The sequence below is a fragment of the Pithys albifrons genome, chromosome 3 (assembly GCF_047495875.1).
Source record: "Pithys albifrons albifrons isolate INPA30051 chromosome 3, PitAlb_v1, whole genome shotgun sequence".
NCBI lineage: Eukaryota > Metazoa > Chordata > Aves > Passeriformes > Thamnophilidae > Pithys > Pithys albifrons.
In genome coordinates, this window is record NC_092460.1 from 67,505,880 (window position 1) to 67,525,935 (window position 20,056).

The 20,056-nt window shown below is 41.4% G+C and overlaps 1 protein-coding gene across 1 annotated transcript in view; it reads right to left on the reverse strand.

Annotated features, from left to right (window-relative positions):
- Positions 1-20,056, reverse strand: part of MSRB3 (methionine sulfoxide reductase B3) — an 84,170-nt gene that overhangs the window by 56,413 nt on the left and 7,701 nt on the right. Inside the window, 1 exon segment of the mRNA XM_071552280.1 lies at positions 6,903-7,029. Coding sequence (XP_071408381.1) covers positions 6,903-7,029 — 127 coding nt within the window.

Sequence of the window (20,056 nt, forward strand, 5' to 3'; positions counted from 1 at the left end):
TAAAGATGGATTTCTCTTTCTCTCCCCCCTAACAGTTAAAGAGACTTTTGTTTTGCAGATATGATCCTAGCACCTTTTACAGGCACTACATTTGTTTAAATTTAAGAAAGGCAAAGACACTGAGCACTCTGTATCTGGTCAGTAGATTTCTGTCAGAATCAAAAAAAGGGTGCAGAACATCTGAAAAGGCATTTTATTAACAGCAGTATTAAAATGAATTTTAATAAGAGTGCTTTATGCTACCTTTTGCATTTAAAATATTTCAGTAAGCCATCAAAATAAGTTTATTCACACTGCTTTAATAAAGGCTTACTCCTGCAGCAGAAACAATTAAAAAGTCAGTATTCGCCAGCAGTTACCACAGTGGTGTGTAGCTTATTTTGGCATTCAGGCTCTTGCTAAATCCTCCTGCTGCTTCCTCCACAATAGTGATGTGTGGCCTGTGAAATGACCACTGCATTTCAGGACTCAAGGTGCTGCAATCCGTACTTGGGATGGAAGTGAAGGAAAGGAGAGGGCTGGGTGAAGGTCTTCTCCAATTCCAAACAACAGCCGAGACCAAAACCCCTGTAAAACTCAGTCTGTCTCCGACTGTGGAGGGTAAGGAACCCTTTTAGCAAAGACAGACACAGGAATAGTCTGCTCTATGGCCTTTCATCCTGCTTCTCCAAGCACTGAGGAACATATCCAGCATGAAGACAGGAACTGCTGGGGCACTCTATGCTCCAGTTTTTGCTCTGTTACGACCAGAACTACTACAGAAAACACTGTAGCCCCCTGCCCTCTTGACCTGCCTCAGGACTAAAGGTAGAGAAACAGCCAAAAAGGTTTGTAACTGCCACTTCTTTTCCTAAAGGGCCTTTTAGAATTTCCTGTTTCTTTAAAATTCAGCCATGCTTTATGGGTCAGCAAGATGGGGTCGAACTCTAGAAAAGGGCTTTAAGAGGACTCAGTCAAGCCCTTCCACACTCTGCTCTCCTTGGGACTCCTTGACCTGGGCCAGAGCATTGAGCAGGGAGTTCTTGCATTCAGTGCATAAAACTGCCAGCACCAGACCTGGGCTGCCAACACCTCTGATCCCCCAAGAATCTCTCCTCCAGCCAGAGCAGGAGGCAGCTTCATACCCTGGCCATTCCCAACACAGTTTCTTTTGAAGGAAATCATGAACCAAGACACATGTTTAGCTTGTAACTAAGAACAAATATTTTCTGCTTCTTAGCATTCTCTGGGACGCAACTCCTCTCTGCTTGTTTCCCCCCAGATCATGATCTGTGCTGTAGCCACCCATGGTTAACCCAGGAGTTAAGTTATGGTAATATTCATGTCTCTAGTGCCTGACTTCCAGTCCATACTCTAGACCCATTCCATGTTCCATCAAATTCCAAGCTCACACATTCCCTAAGTGACCCGTTTGATCATCATCTCCACTGCTTCCCAACATAGTCTTACTGACTTTAGGGTTCACATTCACTTCTTACACCTCTTCTTCCTTGTAATTCCTCAGCTCTAGCAACATAAAAAATGTCCTTCCTTTTTGTGTACTGTCATCTGTCCTTTATACCACATTCTTCTCTAAAATCTTCATCACATCCTCCTAAGAGAAAGGACAAAGCCCAGGGTTGCTTTTAATTGCAGAGGAAAATTGAAGACAGTCCTTAGAAGACTTCTCAGACTTCCTGTTAAATACTTCAATAACTTAAAAAAGTAACTTTACATGAGAAATTTTAAAACATAGAAACACCATTAGAGTTGAAACTTCATCTTTTCCATAAACAACTAAGCAGAAAACACAGTAATCCTGAGCTGCAGAGGGCACAGGAATGAAACACAGGAAATTTATGAGCTCCCAGAATTAAAACATTCCTGTAAGAAAGGTGGAAATGGTTTGTGGTGGATCCTTTATGGGAGCAGAAAGGGAATGCAAACAACCTTAAAAGATCCATCAGGAAACACATTCAGGAACTGATTCTGTGCATGCTCTTGGAGCACAAGTAAGGTCTCATCATCGCTGTGCTTCTCAGTGCAAGATGTAAGACCCTCCACCCAGCTGAGGCACGAATAAGAACCTTTTGTCTATTGAGCAGATGAGGAAGAGTGTGAAACTCCACCAGAAGAAGATGTTGAGAAGAGCAAAAAACCAGAGTACTAACACTAGTACAGCAGGCTTCTAGTCTTCTTTATGATCCAAGTTTTACAAGTATCAGGCACTCTTAGAGTATTAGTCCCAATGAGATACCCACAAATAAATTTGATTCTAAACTGCACTAAATAAGACATTATAGACTGAATACTACTGTGCAAAACAAGCATTTCTAAATACAGTACAACATTGAATATACTCCCATTAAGACTGTTATTTGCAGAGCTAATTTTTAAAACTCATTTTAAAGCCATTCCAAAAATATGCTCTATTACGATAATATAGTGTTCTACTATCATATGACTAGAAGGCAGACATGTACACAGGCCATCATGTAATGGTGACACATTACAGCTTCACAAGCTATTTATTACTGTGCTCACATAGTGCATATTTTCAAGACTCTTGAAGCATTTATCAAATCACTCCTAACTGCTGGGAGGTAGTAACCTAAGTATTTGTAAGACTGTATTTTAAATTTAAAAAGCTATTTTTGCTCCAAATTGATGTTTGTTTGTTTTTTTTTAAATTCAGCTTCATAGAAATTAGTTTAAATTTTTGTCCCCCATCCAGTTCTGAGGAATAAGTACATTCATCTGAGACCTTGTATGACATATGTAAACACAGAGCAAATTTTAATGTTCAAGATATAAAGCCCAGAAAACAGAGATTTATAATGAAAACATTGATAGGTATTTAACCATAGCCATATTGGTGGTTTATTTTACACGGTATCAGTCTCACTTCTATTTTCATTTGGACCATGTGAACAGACATCTGTAGTAGCACTTCTCTGGTGATAACACATCATGGAAAACTATGGGGAAGTTATAATATACATTATGAAAATGATATCTCTGAACACAGAAACATATAATATGAAATATTTAGACATACTTAGGTCACAAAGTTTGACAGCAACTGCCATACTTTGAGCACACAGGACTAAGGTATTTTCTAGAATTTTTGTTAAAGTCATATCTGGTAAAACACCATGTACACAGATAATTTCACTGATACAGTTTGAGAATTCAGAGAAACAAATGCACACAAATAATTTGTGTTTGCAAGATCTACTCCTAAAAGTAATCCTTTAAAGATTACTAATAAAAATCTAATTATGAGAACAAGTAATTTTCTGTTCACTATTCATTTCAGTTTTATGAAAAGATACTACACTGAAATTTAGTATTAACAAAAATTTAATAAAAAAGTGAGAAATTCTACTATAGATATTAAAGACACCATATGCCCAGCACCATCTTCATACAGATGCATTGTAATTTAACCTAATCCTAGAAATGTATGGTTTTCTACTAGTAATTTAGTAATGAAACACTTCACAAGAATTTAGTATTACCTAGGATTTTATTATACAGAAAAAAATAAACCAACTCTAATTCTACCCCTGTAGTTTCCTCATTATTACTTTTACTTAATTTTACAAGCACCATAACTTTTGCTGATCTACAGGAGAGGAAAAGCCAAATTATCGCATGCAAAAATGTGATGTAAGCAGCACAACATTCCAAGTGTTAAAGAAATAAAAGATCTTTTTAAGAAATGAGAACCCATAACATTTAAAAGACACAGCAAAGCAAAATAAGCTATCTTTTTACTTTATAGGTTGGTGGTCTGCTTCAGAAAACATGTACATGGAATCTGCATAATCATTACTTGTATCAGTTGCTTCTTGGTATGCATTAAAGCAGCTGAAAGTTTTTACATTAAAAGTTTTAAAGACTTAATTTCTGTGAACTGAATCCTGGCAAGGGCTGAGTGCATCCTACATTTCCAAAGAAATTCAGAGTATGCAACACTAATAAAGGGGACTCAAGGAGCAACACTTCTACATCACGCAGCAGACACAATGGAGCTGTAATCATTCCTGGCAATGAAGAAACCTTTAACTGATGTAATGGTAGTTTGCACACAAGCCCAGAGGGATGTGATTTTCCCCAGTGCTCACGCTTTTCTTAAAATACTTGTAAATGTTCCTAAGGTCTCAGGGTGTACTTTCTGTATGAATGACTCCTAAATGGAAAGCTTTTCATATAGCCCTGGGCACACATAACAGCAAATGTCTAGTGCCATCTACTGGGAGTGCCTGCTCCTGCTTGGACTTGCCAGCTTGTCTATAAAAATGTTAATGAGCAAACAGTGCACTAGGTTTGCACACATTGAAACGTTTAGTCCTAACTTCAGACAAAAAATTATTTTTAAAATACAATTTTGAAGAACAGACCTGCACTCCAGGTGCTAATATACAAACAGAAAAAGAGCAAGTAAAAACACCTTACTAGCACAAGTGATCCCATGTAACTCACACGTGCTTACAAAATAGTGGTTCAAAGAAGAGACAGAAGGTCACTTCTATTCTAAAATACCTCCCAATAGTGTTTCATTAATTTACTTTTTTTGGGGAAAAAAGGTCACTTATTTCTGATCTACAACTGTAACTTTATATTAAATGCACATTTTGTATTGTGTTACTTTGTTTCTTAGAGGAAAGACAAGAGTATCATTCCAAGCACAGAAATTCAAATGATACTTTCATTCCCGTCCTTGTCCTGCAAATATTTAACGGTATAGAGTTTAAAATGTTTGAAAGACCCGTTTATTGCTTTGCTGATGCTTTGCTCCCTTACGCTGAGTAGGTACGGGTCCAGAAGGTTAAAAATCTCATTCCATATGGAATTTGCCACTGCACTAGAAGGCAGCTAAGCTCCACACCATCCCAGACTTGGTGGACATGTAGCATGGTGGTATGGTTAAAGGAGTGCAATTCACATAGATTTTGATGGTTGGAAAAGTGCTAACTCAATGCGTTATGTTATAAAAAACTCATGAGAACTTAGGGTATTTTAGGTATATTCAGAAGTCAAAGTCACAGGGCATTGTGGCATTTAAGCAGATGTTGGCTCTCCATCTCATTCCCATGTTTTATTTGATACATGCTATAGCACTTCCTTGCAACCCCCTAAATACACCACGCACAAAAAACCAAACCAAAGGCAAAGGAAGCCTATGTTAATTTATAAGCATTGGAGAGATTTTGATTACTCCTAAAACATGTGAGATATGTGATTGTGCATTATTCCACTGGTAGCAGATGAATTTGGGTTCATTATATATAAATCTCTCTCTATATATACATATCTATAAAGTAGTCAGTCAGTGGAACTCAATCTATTAATGGTTACACAGTTAGGGATCAAAGGAACGGGAATTAACAGTAGTGTTAACTTTTTCATTCCAAAATGTGACTATTGGATTATAACAGAAAAAAAATTTGGCAAAACAGCTCATGCAATGCTTTGCAAACAGGTACACACCAGTAAAACCTCCCATGGGCGTGTATTTCTAGTTGACCAAGTCTGGGATCTCCTTTTCAGAGTGGGAACAAAATGGCCATAAGACTGAGTGCCCCCATTTTAAGGTAGACACCAGCAATACAAGCACACATCAAAAGGTACAAAATGAGAACTAAGGAAATTTGCTTACCCTATATTTTTAGGATTTTAAATCTGGCTCAGCAGCAAATACAACAGGAAAACAAGGTCAAGCTGACACAATGTGGGTTATTCTCTCTTCCTCAATATGTGTTTGCAGCTCCTATCAAAGTCAATGGGAGTTTTGTGCACATGTGGGGGAAACGGAACACAAATGATGCAATAATTGGACTCAGATCTAGTTCACATAAAGTGTAATCAGCTTCAGAAAAATCCATCAGCTTGAAAACGTATGTCTTATTACTGAAAAAAAAAATCTTTAAAACATCGCCTCCATATGCTTGCCAAGTCCAGTTCTGGGAAAAACTGCTCATAACATTCTGCATCCTTATGAACCAGTTGTGAGTTTAGCACAACACCCAAGCTGGTTCTTTTTTGAGGCTTCAAACACAGATCAGCCAGGACTGTATCTTTTTTATTTGGGTGTCACAAAAACTCCTAGTCACATTTAAAATTAGCTCCGTGCAGCTTTTATTTTCTCCTACATAATTTTCTCCTGACATTATTACACTGACATTATAGATAATGTTGCTGTTTAAGTGAAACACAAAGTAACTAGGTTCAAAGTTTTCATAACATAACCAATTCGTGGAGATGGGGTCTTATGGCACATTTTCCAGACCTAATGGACAAACCTGGACCTTACACAAGAAGTGCAGCCGCATCTGGACATTAAATAGCATGTTTCCATTTAGTTATGTAGACAAGTAGCACATAACTAAAGAATATGCTGTCAGAAGAATAAAAAAAATAACTTTTTAATTCTGCACACCTTTTGTACATAATTTTTAGTACAACATATTTGATTTATAATAAAAATGTGAAAGGAAACACATGGAGTTTAACTGTAGTATACAGCTAAAGATTTTGGTAAATGTTTTTCAGTTCTATTATTTAATAACCATCAACATCCTAAATTTTTTTAATTTATCTTTTTTTAAAAGTAGAAATGGCATTTAATAAAATATTTTTAGTTTAATTTCACTGTTTTTGCCAATAATGAGGAAAATAATACACAATTTAAGAGGCAATATTTTGGACAAGGAAGTCAACATTTCCAAGCTTCTTAAAATCTCATATACGAAAACCCTCACTCAAGCCAGTAATTTTTACAAAAAGAAGCAAACAGACTTCCGGTCCAAAGGAAACTTGAACACAGCAACCCATAGCACATTGTTTCCTGCAGCAGAAACACCCATTCCTACAAGGGCCTTCATTATGCATGACACAACAAGCAGCACCCATTCAACCTGAGGGAAGCCCACAGGCTCGCAGGGCCACTGGCTGGCTCTTTGTCACCAAATGCAGCAGGTTGAATGCAGACATCACTGTGATATCCTCACCAACAAAACCAGAGGCAAAGAACAGGGGCAAGAGCTGAGTAGGGAAGAAAAAAAAAGAAAAAAAAAAGATGAGAACAAATTAAAATATCAAAAATGTTAAGATACAGTCACAGAAAAAACAATACTTAAAATTTTGTAAGACCACCACATAGGAGCACAATTCCAAATGTACTTTCCTTAGTATGTTTAGTCTGTTTCTGACACCCCACCCCTAACATTTTGGTATATATATTACATAGTATGCAGTGAAACCATTTTATATACAACAAAGTGAGAGAGAATAAGGGGCATTCACAACAGCTGCTTTAGATACCCAACGGAGAGCAACTTGGGGTAGCAATCTAAGTGGTCACAAGTGCAGAAGTACTGAGGAAGAAACCTTAGGAACTCAACTAGGCAGCAGGAATCCTGCCTGGAATGCCCAGGAATGCTGGGCAGAGCAATCATGCAGGCTTTTTCTATTTATTTTATTTTAAACAAAATCAGATTCTGCAACATTTCTGAATGGTGAATGCTGGAAACTAGTGATTGCTAAAAATTGTTCTTTTGATGACTTGTTTGAGGAATGTGACATTTCATTGTAATAAACTTGGCAGGTATCTTAAAACCACGACTTTTCAAGGACAGGAAATAACTTGTGTTGTAAACTGTCCATGAGATATATTTAAACAACCTTCCGGCCAGTTAAAATGCAGTAAATGAAGAGATGGCAGTCACAAGATTTTATTTCAGGAGGGTTTATTGCACAAATACTAATTGTTTTGTTCATCCCGCGATGGGAAGGAGGAAAGGCAGCTGCCTTATAGCACCGCCATGTACAGCCACAGCGCACTTCAGGTGATGTGACAGGGGACCAGAGCCAACCACACTGAGGTCGGTTCAGCAACTCTGAGGGATTCCCGTGGAAGCAGGATCGGGCCCCGTGTGGCTGAGGAGCGGCAGGACGGGTCTCCCAGCCTTCCTCAGGCCGGTTTGGTCTGTGGTAGCCGCGGCCCACAGCCAAGGGCTGTCCCGAGCACTTCACCAGCGGTGGAGAAACTACCCATGGTCTCATCCTGAGCAGTAAGACTCAGAGAGGATACCTGTAGACAACCCCAGAGACGTGGGGGATGCTCCATCCCTGGAAACATTCAAGGTCAGGCGGAATGGGACTCCGTCCATCCTGACCTAGTTGAAGTTATCCCTGCTCATTGCAAGGGCTTGAACCAGAATACCTTTTCTAAGACAAACCGTTCTGTGATGATTCCATGACTGTAACAAGCATCCAGCCCCCGCCGTACCCATTACCAAACCGCTCTGGAGCGTATCTGATAGAAACCCCGCTCGCATCAACACGCCTCAACTCGGGCGTACCCAAACCAAACTCGCTGCGAAACCCCCGACACCTCCGTGCTGCCCGCGGGCCGGGCACACACACAGATCCGGCACGAGTCGCAGCGGAGCTGCCGCAAAACCAGCGCGGACCCTCCTGAGCACAGCGGCAGGAGAGCACAGACCCGCCGGCCCCGGTCCGCCCGGCCGGCCGCAGAACGAACCCGCGGCCCGAGCGCCCCCCGCCGGCGGCCGCACGGCACCGCACCGCACTGCCCTGCTCCGCCCTAACCCGCACCGCCCCCGGCCCGCATCGCCCTGCGCCGCGCCGCGCCGCACGGCACCGCCCTGGCCCGCCCCGTCCTGCCCCGCACCGCCCTGCGCCGCCCTGCCCTGCCCCGCACCGCCCCAGGCCCGCACCGGCGGCGCTGCCCGGCGGGCCCTGCCCGGACCCCGCCCGAGAGGTGCTGGCCTGACCTGCCAGACCAGCGCCGCCTCCCTGCCCTCCTCCTCCCTCCAGCGTAAACAGCTTGGATGACATTATTTGAAATTCCGGAGGATTATAAAAAGATCCTGATCTCTTGAAAATGTCAAGTATTTGTTCAACAGAATGTTGCTATTTACTCTCAAGTATGCGTAAAGACTCGGAGTACATACAAGTCCTGGAAGCCCAACAGAATATCACTGAGCATTCATGAAAGTACTTTACTGCAGTTAACATCTTTCATTATTTTACTAATGATGCTTTGATTGCTATTTCTATTTACCCTGTACATCACAGCAATGCCCAGTAGTTCCAGCAGGAAGGACCTCCCGATGCCAGTTCCTGTACGCACACACACAAACTGTGCTGCAGGGAGTTTTACAGACCCCAGTAAGAACACCTTGTGAAGGATCAGTAAAGAGAAACACAAACATAGATTAACACATTTGGTTTGGAGGAGCTTCACCCCTGCCTGCCAATTCCATGGGTACAAGGAAGAAGCTGAGGGAGAACGACAGTAACATTGTGACAGATTTGCTTCTTCCACCTACTCTTACTGTGGCACATGCAAGCTTGGCCATAGCGTTCAGCAGGCTCCAGTGCCATGTTTATGTCTCAAACTTATTTAGCAGGAACAGCCAGAGCATGACAAGAAACATGGGAAGAAGTCCTGGGAAGAGCAAAGAAATTGGTAACAGGTCTCAAGCACAAGTACTATGAGGAGCACCTGAGGGAGCTGGGGGTGTTTAGCCTGGAGGAGGTTCAGGAGTGACCTCATCACTCTCTACAACTACCTGTAAGGAGGTTGTAGCCAGCTGGAGATAGGTCTCTTCTCCCAGGCAACCAGCATTAGGCCAAGCCAAGAGGACACAGTCTTCAGCTGTATTAGGGGAGGTTTAGGTTGAGCATTAGGAAGAATTTCTTCACTGGAAGGGTGATTAGACATTGGAATGGACTGCCCAGGGAAGTGTTGAAGTCACTGTTCCTGGAGGTGTTTCCTTTAAGAAAAGACTGAACATGACACTTAGTGCCCTCATCTAGCTGACATGGTGGTGTTTGATCACAGGTTGGAGTTGACAATCTCAGAGGTCTTTTTCAAACTAATTGATTCTGTGTTTCTCTGAAAACACCATCCTGGGAATAGCATTGCTGATGGTTTAAAATCCCATGCTGCACACACCCAGCCCTCTCCAGGTTAAGTAAAGCCCCTATGCTAGTGCTGGAGGCACCTGTCTGAGCCCCAGGGGAGCCCAGCCATGCTGGCACAGCACCCCACTTTGCCAGTGTCACAGCAGGGTGGCCTGGGGACAGCCAGCTAACATGACTGTCACATGCCTGGGCCACGGTGAGTACTGCAGTGCTGTACTTCCACCATGCAGACTTGCCAACCCCCACATTTTTATGGCAGCACTGCAACATGCCACTTTTCTGGAAAGACAGGTGCTCCCAAAGAGATCAAAGCAGACCTCACAATCCAGGGAAGGTTATGCTTTTACACATCACTTTTTGGTTTTGTTGTTTGGTGGGCTGCATTTTTTTTAAACACATGCTTACTGAACTGCCTGCAGCACCCAGGACACTGTTGGCTCCTCCACAGCTGTTCCCTGGTGTCAACCAAACCCCTTGGAGTCCCTTCAGTGCACTTCACTCTTTAAACTAGCACAACATGGATCTTCCATCTGTCCAGCTCTCCCAAGAAGGACAACATGTTCAGTGATCTCATAAATACAAATAATACAAATACAGCAGCAGTAACTATGTCATTAGGTGGGCTTCAGAATCAGTTTTCTAAGATACACATTTTAACTCCAGGAAAGCCTTCCTCCTCTTAGGCTCCTAATGTTGGCATAGTCTAAAGAACTGCCTGCTTTCAAGAGCTTCTACATTGTCAATTGTAGACATTCAGAAATCTTAAGTCCAGCCCCAAAATAAACATGATTAGTTATAAAGTAACACATAGGCAGTCTGTCAAATTTGTCCTTCGGAAATTAAGAACTTTGTGTGTACTCAGGTTATGTTTTGTCAACCTTTGTCTGCAACTGGAGAAATTTCTTTGGGGAAAGATTAAATTTTGATATTACTGCATCTTTTTTTAAAAAAACAGTAAGGAAAACATCAATGGTCTTGGAAGCTCATAACACTACTTGTTTAAATATTTCCATGTTCAGTGTTTTTCCTGACAACTCAGGTCCACAATTCCTAAAATTACATGAGAATCCCACCTCTCTCAAAAAAAAAATGTGAAGCTGTAGCTCTTTACAAGTAAATTTAAAAAATCCACAAATTCTTAAGGGAAGAGCCAGGATTTTTTTTCTTGCTGCAATAATGAGACCTTAATTGTGTGAGGCTTCTACTTTATTTCCCTACCCCGAAGCCTCTGGCCCCATTTGGAGGGCAGGAAACAATTAAGAGATAGGTACACACTAGCCAGAGAGCCAGGCTCCCAGGCTCTTGTCAGAATTCCTGTGTCACTGGAAAAAGCAAAAAGCAAAAATATTACCACACTGAAGAAAGACAACCAACCAGAAGTTAGAAGGCAGTAAAGACCCGGGAGTCGACTATACTCAATTGTTAACAGTTTAGGTTTTATCAATATTTGTTTTTTCAGTCCAGCAGTTAAGTTCATATAGTTGTTTTGCAAAGGGTTTACTTACTTATTTTGACATAAAAGCAAACTATAACCAAATGTTTTCCTGATAAAGCTTAGTGAAATATTTTGTACATACATTTATTTCAGCCTTAACATTTGGAAATTTTTTTTTCCTTTTTGCTCACCTAAAGCTGCTGTCAATCAGACTCAGCAGACAGGACAGATCAACCTGCAGGCACTGCAGGAACATAAGTGCAGCCTAGAGAGAGAACCACATGAGCAAGTGTTTCAGTAGATCATGTCTTTCTGTGTTAAAACAGTTATTTGCTCTCTAGTAATTTTCCCTTAACACATTCTGTGCTAATGCTGAAGCCCTTGGTCTTTCCTGCTCCCTGCATTGCACTCAGTGGGTTTTAGGGATTTTGCTGCTTCCAGTTAATGTCTCAGGTTTGTCATCGTGCCTGCTACAGTGGGGGCAAAGGCAACGTTGAACAGCTTGCAAGGAGACCAAGCTGCCAGGAGACTGGAGCACAGGAAAACTGGAGCAGGAGGATGATGACTGTTAGTTATTTATAAGAGAAAGAAGGGAAGAGTTCCAGCTCCCACTTCCAATTCAAGATCTCTGATCCTAAAACCAGCATCCTTTGCAGTGCAGAAATTATTTTCTTACATACCTGGCTACCTGGGTTAACCAACTCTACTGTCCTGGCCTCCCAACAGTCTTACAGAACAATGAGGAATCAGCCTTCAGCCCTCAAAAAAACCAGACATTCTGTGAATATGCCTTTGTGCTTTATATTTTTCAGACAACTGCATGCTTCGATCCACTGTACTTTATTTGACGCATTTGGCACAAAATAGTAAAGATAATTGATAAACCCTTGGGAAAGGGTAGATTTAGATTAGATATTAGGAAGAAATTCTTCACTGTGTCAGTGTTGAGACACTGGAGCAGGTTGCCCAGAGAAGTCATGGATGCCCCATCCCTGGAAATGTTCAAGGCCAGGCTGGATGGGACTTTGAGCAACCTGGTCTAGTTCAACTAGATCTTTAAGGTCCCTTCCAACCTAAACCATTCTGCGATTCTATGAAATTTACCTTCAAAGAGAGATTTTAAGCTCTGGATTTTCATGTACTTGTGCAGCCATTAAGAATGCAAACCAAGTGACTTCAAAAGTTCATGTTTTGCTATTAAAATACCTTGCAAAAGCTGTCTGATGAGAGTAAAACTCTCAGTAAGACAAGTAAGTTAGCTAAGATAATGATAAAGATCATTATAAATTTAAGTGTCTCACAGACTTACTGAAGAGGTAGAAAGCATTCTAAATGAAATTAATTAACCTTACAGCTCTACAGATGTACCATAGCATTTAACTTGCATGTTTGTCTGCATACAGTACTCCCCATACAACATTAGCTTCTCAGTTACAGCCACAGAAATCCAAGGTATTAGACCTGAATTCCCACTTCACTTTCAAAACTTTTGATTAAAGCAGGTTCTCCTTAGCTGTTTTTGATGGAACGTGCAAACTCAATGGCAACCCAGTCTACTTTGAGGAAGTTTACATTGTGCCCCAATAAAAGAGGTAATTGCTGCCATACTTGGTAATGTTTGAGTGGAAGACCAGGAAATATCAACCTTTAAACTTGAAGTTAGTATTACCATTAGAAAGGAGCCTGAACAGTGAAGCTCAAAACTTTTTGCTTTCTTCAATTTTACATATTCTCTTATACTGGACTTTTTCTTAAACCCTTCCCATAGCAACTGAAACTCAAACCTAAAAAAGCTGTCTGCAAACCACACAGTCTACCACATAAATATTCTCAAGTATTGTTTTGGCTCACATATACTTTAGGATACAGACAGAAGCACCTACAGGTGCTTTAATGGTCCTTACTCACAGGAATGACCATTTTCAAGGAACCAGGCAAGAGCTTAACCGGAGAGTCTATTCAGTATTTCATAGCGTGAACTACAACTTGCCCCTGCACCTGCAGAGCAAGCAGGGTTGGAGGTAGGCAGACACCCCCCTGGGCACACAAGCATGACATGCAGCACAGCTGCTCAAGCTTGAGGGGTGCAGGACGCCCTCCCCAGTCCCACAGCTTCCTCATGGTGCCCATTAAGGCCAGCCCTCTCTCCTGTGAAATGGGGTTATACAGCCCAGCCTATTGATGGTACCGAGCTATGTTGTTTGTGTTCTCGCTGGGAAGCTTCAGTAGGAAAGCCTTCTATATTCACCATGTTAATGGCTGGAGTAGGGGAGAAAGAAGAGTCTAAAAGTTGAGATCAGATTAAAAAAACCAGGAAAGCAGGAAAAGAGGATGAGCAGGAGCTAACGTGCTCACCTTGAGTCCCACTCTGTGATACACAATTGACAGGCACAGCCTTATGGACTAACCATCCTCCATATTTCATCCTTAGGCTGCATCTCAGAGACATTTTTAGGAGCTCAGACTTTAGTCTGAGCTTTATTATGCAGACTTTGGTCCTCCATCTAAGAGAGATGAGATTCCCATAGCAGATTTTAGATTATCATTCAGACTAAAATTATTTTCTTTCCAATAAAATAATTATTAAAAATCTTGGGAAATAAACTGGATTCTGAAGCCACTGCACACAATTCAGCATCATTTCACGATTTTAATTGTTGACAAAAAAATATACTATGTCAGGACGCTCCATATGTCTGTGTTTCCATGTGTATTAGAATGGTTTTCCAGAATAGAAAAATTATTTATACTTATAAAAGAAAAACACTACATCTGAGCAGAGAGAACAAAGAGCTATATTTAATTTTCATCTAATTACAAAAGTGAGCTAACATTCTCTCTAGCATCAGATTCTTAAAAACGGGAAGCCCAAAATTCCTTACAGGAATAACCCCTTTTGTATGTTGAACTGGCCACTACCTTGTTCCCCTTTCCACCTAGTGAAAAACCAGTTTGGCAGCAAAGAGGTTGATGTGCTGGTGTAATTGAAGCCCAGGGTGTGTCCAGGGGCTAAATTAACCCCCAATCCTCCTAAGGGAGAGGATAATCAAAGTGGCTTCTGAAGGCTGTACCCTCCCAAAGAGCAACAAGGGGAGAGGTACATTAATGCCTCCCTGTTCTGCAGCTGCTCCTATGGACGAGAAAACTGCGAGGCTGATTTCTTATTTACTACCTAACATTCGCACAGAGCAGGGCACTGGTACTGGTCCCCTGTGAACAGCCAAAGGACACGGCCTGTGGGGATGGAGACGACATTCATGCTACACTGAGTACAAAGGAAGGAGGGAGGCAATAAATTCCCCTTTAGGCAATACAGAAGTTAAGAGAGTTCTTGCTCAAAGGACTCTAACGTGGTCCTTAGGGAGGAGAGTAAAATGGAAGGAGATTTTGTTAGTGTAGAGACAAGACGCTACAAGCCTTGTGGGCAACAGATGAAATGGGAAGAGAAAAGTGAAACTGCAAAGAGACACGATAAAATGAAGACCACAAGGAAGGAAAAGAGTAGACAAGTAAGGCGTCCCCAAGTCTGGGACGAAAGAGAATTCTTGGCTAAGGACAGAAACCAGTGACTGTCTCAGCCTTGCAAGCGCTCACACATCTGTCATTTGCAGATTGTCTTCCAATAGTTATGACTGGCAAAACTTCCCAAAGGAAAGTAAATACAAGTCAATTGGGATTCCCCCTCCACTCCTGCTCCTCTCAGATCCCATGTACTAAAATAGCGCTGAGCTGCATGTTCATTTTCCCTGACTTGATAGCCTGCCAACATACAGCACATTCCTTTTATGGCAGTGAGTTTATAACTACAATAGTCATAAACTATTCTTAAATGTGTCTCTTCCAAGAATTATGATCCTCTCTACATCTTGAAAAATTTCTCATCTTTTCCATTCCAGGAAGTCCTCTCCAGGACAGTGGTAAAAATTTAATTGCTTCTGGTGCTCAGATGATGTGATACAAGTGTTCTGGAAATAACTTTTTAATTTAACAATTCCTATTGGCAAGCCCGGAAGTTTTCTGTGTTGCTCTCCAGTAACAGAGTCATTATCAGTACTAGAAGAAAAAGCCCAAATTTTAAAAACTTCTCAGTTACTGGTGTGAATGGAATTATCCAAGGGGTACCCCAGCACTTGAAGGCACAAACCTCATTTTTACTATCAGGTCGATTTGAGTAGGTATGTCTCCATCTCCACCAATATTTGCACTGTCAGGCTTACCAACACAGAGCAGAGGTAACAAGCTTTCTAGTCTGTCTATTTTTAATCTGGGACAAATCCCATGCATCATTTACCAGAAGGAGAAATACAACTTTTTATAACAGTGAACAGAAGCCCTGCAATAGAAATTTCTATTCAGCTATTCTGAAACACCTTACTAGTTTTCACTTCTCAATGAAAAAAAAAATTACTAATTTTGAAGATTAAACAAATACATCATTTGGAACTGGTGTTGTTTTAAATTGTGTTACACAGTACTCTGTAACTCAGCAGACTTCTTCCTCACTGTATAAAGCTTATTTGCCTGGCTAACGATACACAATAGATATGTGATAAGAGCAATTTGTCTTAGGTAGAGTATCTCATACAAATGAAGCAAAGAGAAAGTCTCCAGCTAAGTGGTATGACTTAACAGGACTTCCAATATTACACAACAAAAAAGTACTCTCTTCAAAAGAGCATTGTCTCACTTGTTTCTAAAATGAGACGAATGAAAAGCAGCACTGCAGTGGTTTGCTGAGCGTGTGCTCCTGACCTGCACAGCACAGACGGGCTGTGATGCAGGAGGTGTGAATGATGCTGCCACTTTGTCCTAGTTCAGCAGGAGGGACCAGCTAACCCTGTGTGGGGGTGATCAAAGCTGTGTATTCTACCCCCTCTATTCATTCCCCAAGGTCAATGGGCCATTAGCAGCAGCTGCCCAGGGAGCCATTATCACTTCACACCCAGCCTGAGGGGGGCGGAGCTGCTAATGGGCCATCAACAGCTCAACACCCCCTGGCTCCCAGAGTTAATCACCCATTGTGTGAGTCCCCACCCAGGGGGAGGGACTGAGAGCTCCCTGAGGGTACATAAGGGGTGGGTAAGAAGACCTCAGAAACTTCTCGTCGGATCCAGAGCAGCAGCAGGACCTTGACAGGAGGAGATCACCGCTCTTGCCCAGACCACAGCCCTCGCCTGCACCAACAGGTTTTTCTTTTCCTTTTGCTCTGGACTTGGGGGAACCACAGGGGTCTCAGCACAAGGGCAAACAAACCCCCTTGGGTTTGTGCCCCAGGACACTGGGTTATACTGCTGGGGTTTTGTGAGTTGAAAGCAATTTCCCTTGTGTGTCAGTGTTGTTATTGTAATATTATTATTAAATTTTAGGTCTGACTTATAATCTCTCCTGTGGTGAGTTCATTTCCCCTGCTGGTTCACCTTTAAACCAGCACACACTTCCACTGCATGGAGAGGCTGAATTCTCTATTATTGCAACCAGTTATATTTGATGATCCTCTTTTATGAAGCACTGGAAGGAAATATAGAAATGACACTGAAGGAAACAAGGTCCCTGAACACATCAGAGCTAAAACAGTTGTGATTTCAGCTGCAGTTTCCCACTCCAGTTTCATGAGCTATCACACTAAAATCTGTACCAGGGAATAAAAACCCCCAATACTCACTGTCACAGCAATGAACTAAAGCATCCTCAGTGGATGCCAGGGGGTTCTTACAGTGTATATAGGAAATTATCAACAATCAATCAGTAGGTCTATGGACAGCAGATTTTTAAGATACTTAAAAGTCTTTTAACTGAAGAAGTGGTTAATGCTAACATGTATATAATTTGCCTATAGATGCCATGCACCCTCTATTAGAAAGAGAAACTACCAGTGCAAAAGACACATTTGTCTTGTTTGTGTCATTTCATTCTGCATTCAATTCTTCAGCACAAACCGTTTGAAAGCTGAGTTATCTCCCTGTATTTGTATAATTTACAGCTTGAGAAAATATAACTTTTAGATCAGACTCTGAACCAGATGTGAGTATCCAGTATTTTGTAAAAAATTTTGTAAGTAAAGAATGGGGTTTATAAAATTTAGTTACGCTATCTCTGTCAGGTAGCATAACTTCAAATCACATCAGATTGGTGATTTCTTTTTTCATCATCCCAGCTGCTAGAAAAGCATTTCGAGGTAAAGACATCATAAAGCCATCATAGCAGCCAATCTCTCCCCAGCAGTCTCCCTTACATGGAAATTTTCCACGTGGCTTTCTCAGTAAGCCAATACCGCTCATCACCACCGAGCGGTGCCAGCGCCCTTCCGTACAACACACACCGCACAGACCCGCGAGCTGCCCCTCACACAGCACCCTCCACACAGCACCCTCCACACAGCACCCTCCACACAGCACCCTCCACACAGCACCCTCCACACAGCACCCTCCACACAGCACCCTCCACACAGCACCCTCCACACAGCACCCTCCACACAACACCCAACACCCTGTCCTCAGCACACACAGCACTACGTGTGTGTCAACAGAATAAGAGTACCCTTTAAAAATGTACCTTTGATCACACAGATTGGGTCACGATGGTATGCAGAGCAGCCTCATGAATATACAAAAAAAATCAGCCTTTTATCCAAAAATATTTTTAAAAATTCATAGCATATAGAAATTCTGACACTGCACAAATAAAGAAAAAAAACATAAAAGAATGGCTCACACACACTGTAACAGTAACATTAACCATCCAAAAACCAAAGAACCTTTGTGCAGTTGAAAAAAAAAAAACCAAACCAAACCTAATCTGTACCGAAATAAAATTCCATCAAGTAAAACAGAAACTCCTAAGTCTTCTCCTGTCAAAGGTGTGCTGTTATTTTTATGAATAGCGGTGGGAAGACATTACAGCAAGTAAGGAAAGAGTATTTGTCTCCATACTTTAAATCTTCTTTGAACTTACAGTACAATAAGATGACTGAATGTCAATGATTGAAAAATGAGAGAGCAAGCAAAACTATTTCTGTCCTAACAGCAATAAATTTGATTCAAATATAAAGATTATTTGATTTTAAACATCTACCCAAATAGACTAATTTTACAAATAATTTTATTTCTGTTACACCACTTTTGTAAAACAAATCTTCACTTGGGCTACTGTTAAGTATGTTGATTAGCTAAAAATATGTAACTTAAAACAAAATGTTCTGCCATTTAATAACCAGGATTATATGTACATTTACTTGTATTTAGGTAATTACAGGGATAAAAATATTTATTCAATACTCTCTTTCTTACAACAGAAAATGTCATAGAACCACAGAAACACAGAATGATTTGTGTTAGACGGGACATTAAAGGGAACATTCCATTAGACCAGGCTGCTGAAAGTCCCATCCAATCTGGCCTTTGAACACTTCCAGGGATGGAGCATCCACAGCTCCTCTGGGTAACCTGTTCCAGTGTCTCACCACCTTCACAGTAAAGAATTTCTTCCTAATACCTAATCTAAACCTGTCCTCTTTCAGTTTGAAGCCACTCCTCGTTGTCATATCACTACAGGCCTTTGTTCTCATAGCCCTTCAGGTACTGGAAGCCTGATGCTCTAAGGTCTCCCTGGGGCCTTTTCCTCTTCAGGCTGAACAACCCTGGTTCCCTGAGCCTGTCCTCATAGGAGAGGTGCTCCAGCCTCTGCATATTTTCCAAAGTCAAACTTTTTTCAGTGAAAAATATTATGTGGAATTTATGTAAGCTCAATTATGATTTTCGCTCCAATGCAGCTTTAAAAATTTGCAAACACAGCATTTTATTTTTTTAATTACTTAAGTATATTTATATTTTATGTGCAGCACAAGGATCTCCACCTTTAGGCATCCTAAAGCTATTTTTCAATTAATGAACAAAAGAAGTGTTAATTCTAGCAAAACATATTACTTCAAAACCTGCTTCAATTGTTTCTCTTCTCTTTAATTCTCTCTCATGTGTCCAGGACACGTCTCTTCCACCTCTTTTAATTGACTGAAAATATTTATTAAACTTTACATGTTTGTCAATACACATGCCCTAAGCCCTAAATGCATTCAAAAGACAAAAATATTCATCCTATACCCCTCCAGCTGGACTTGCAGTAACCAAGCAAAACCTATTTTGTAGGGTGAAAAGTACTTACCTCTCTCCTGCTCTGTTAAAACAAACTTACAACAGCTCCAGGGCTGGCAGCAGCCCCTCAGCCCTGTGTGAAGCCCCCCTAGACACACAGCCCAGGGCTGGCCGTGTCGGTGCTGCTGGCTCACGGCGCGGGCACACCACTCACTGCAGCTTGTCTGGTCTGGAAGAGGTCACAGAGCAACAACACAGACACCATGTTCATTCTTCTCTTCCCTCAGCCTTTTGCTGGTTTCAAGGCTTTGTAGTTCAGCTTCCCAGCTGGATCAATATTCTAAGATAAATGTTGATGTTTTCTTTGCATCATCTGTCCTTAAAAGTGACATCTGTTCCACTTCCTTCGGCAGAGGCAGCAGCAGGCACCCACAGGCAGCCCCCCCATCACCAAAGCCTGCTGTCAGGAACTTCATTAACATTGCCCCAAAATGCAGTTTGTTTCTGTCCTACTTGGACTCATGCTCCAAAAAAGGAAATCCTACACTAAACCATCAGGGCCCCTCTTTCACTTCTTGGTCCTGACATTTCACAC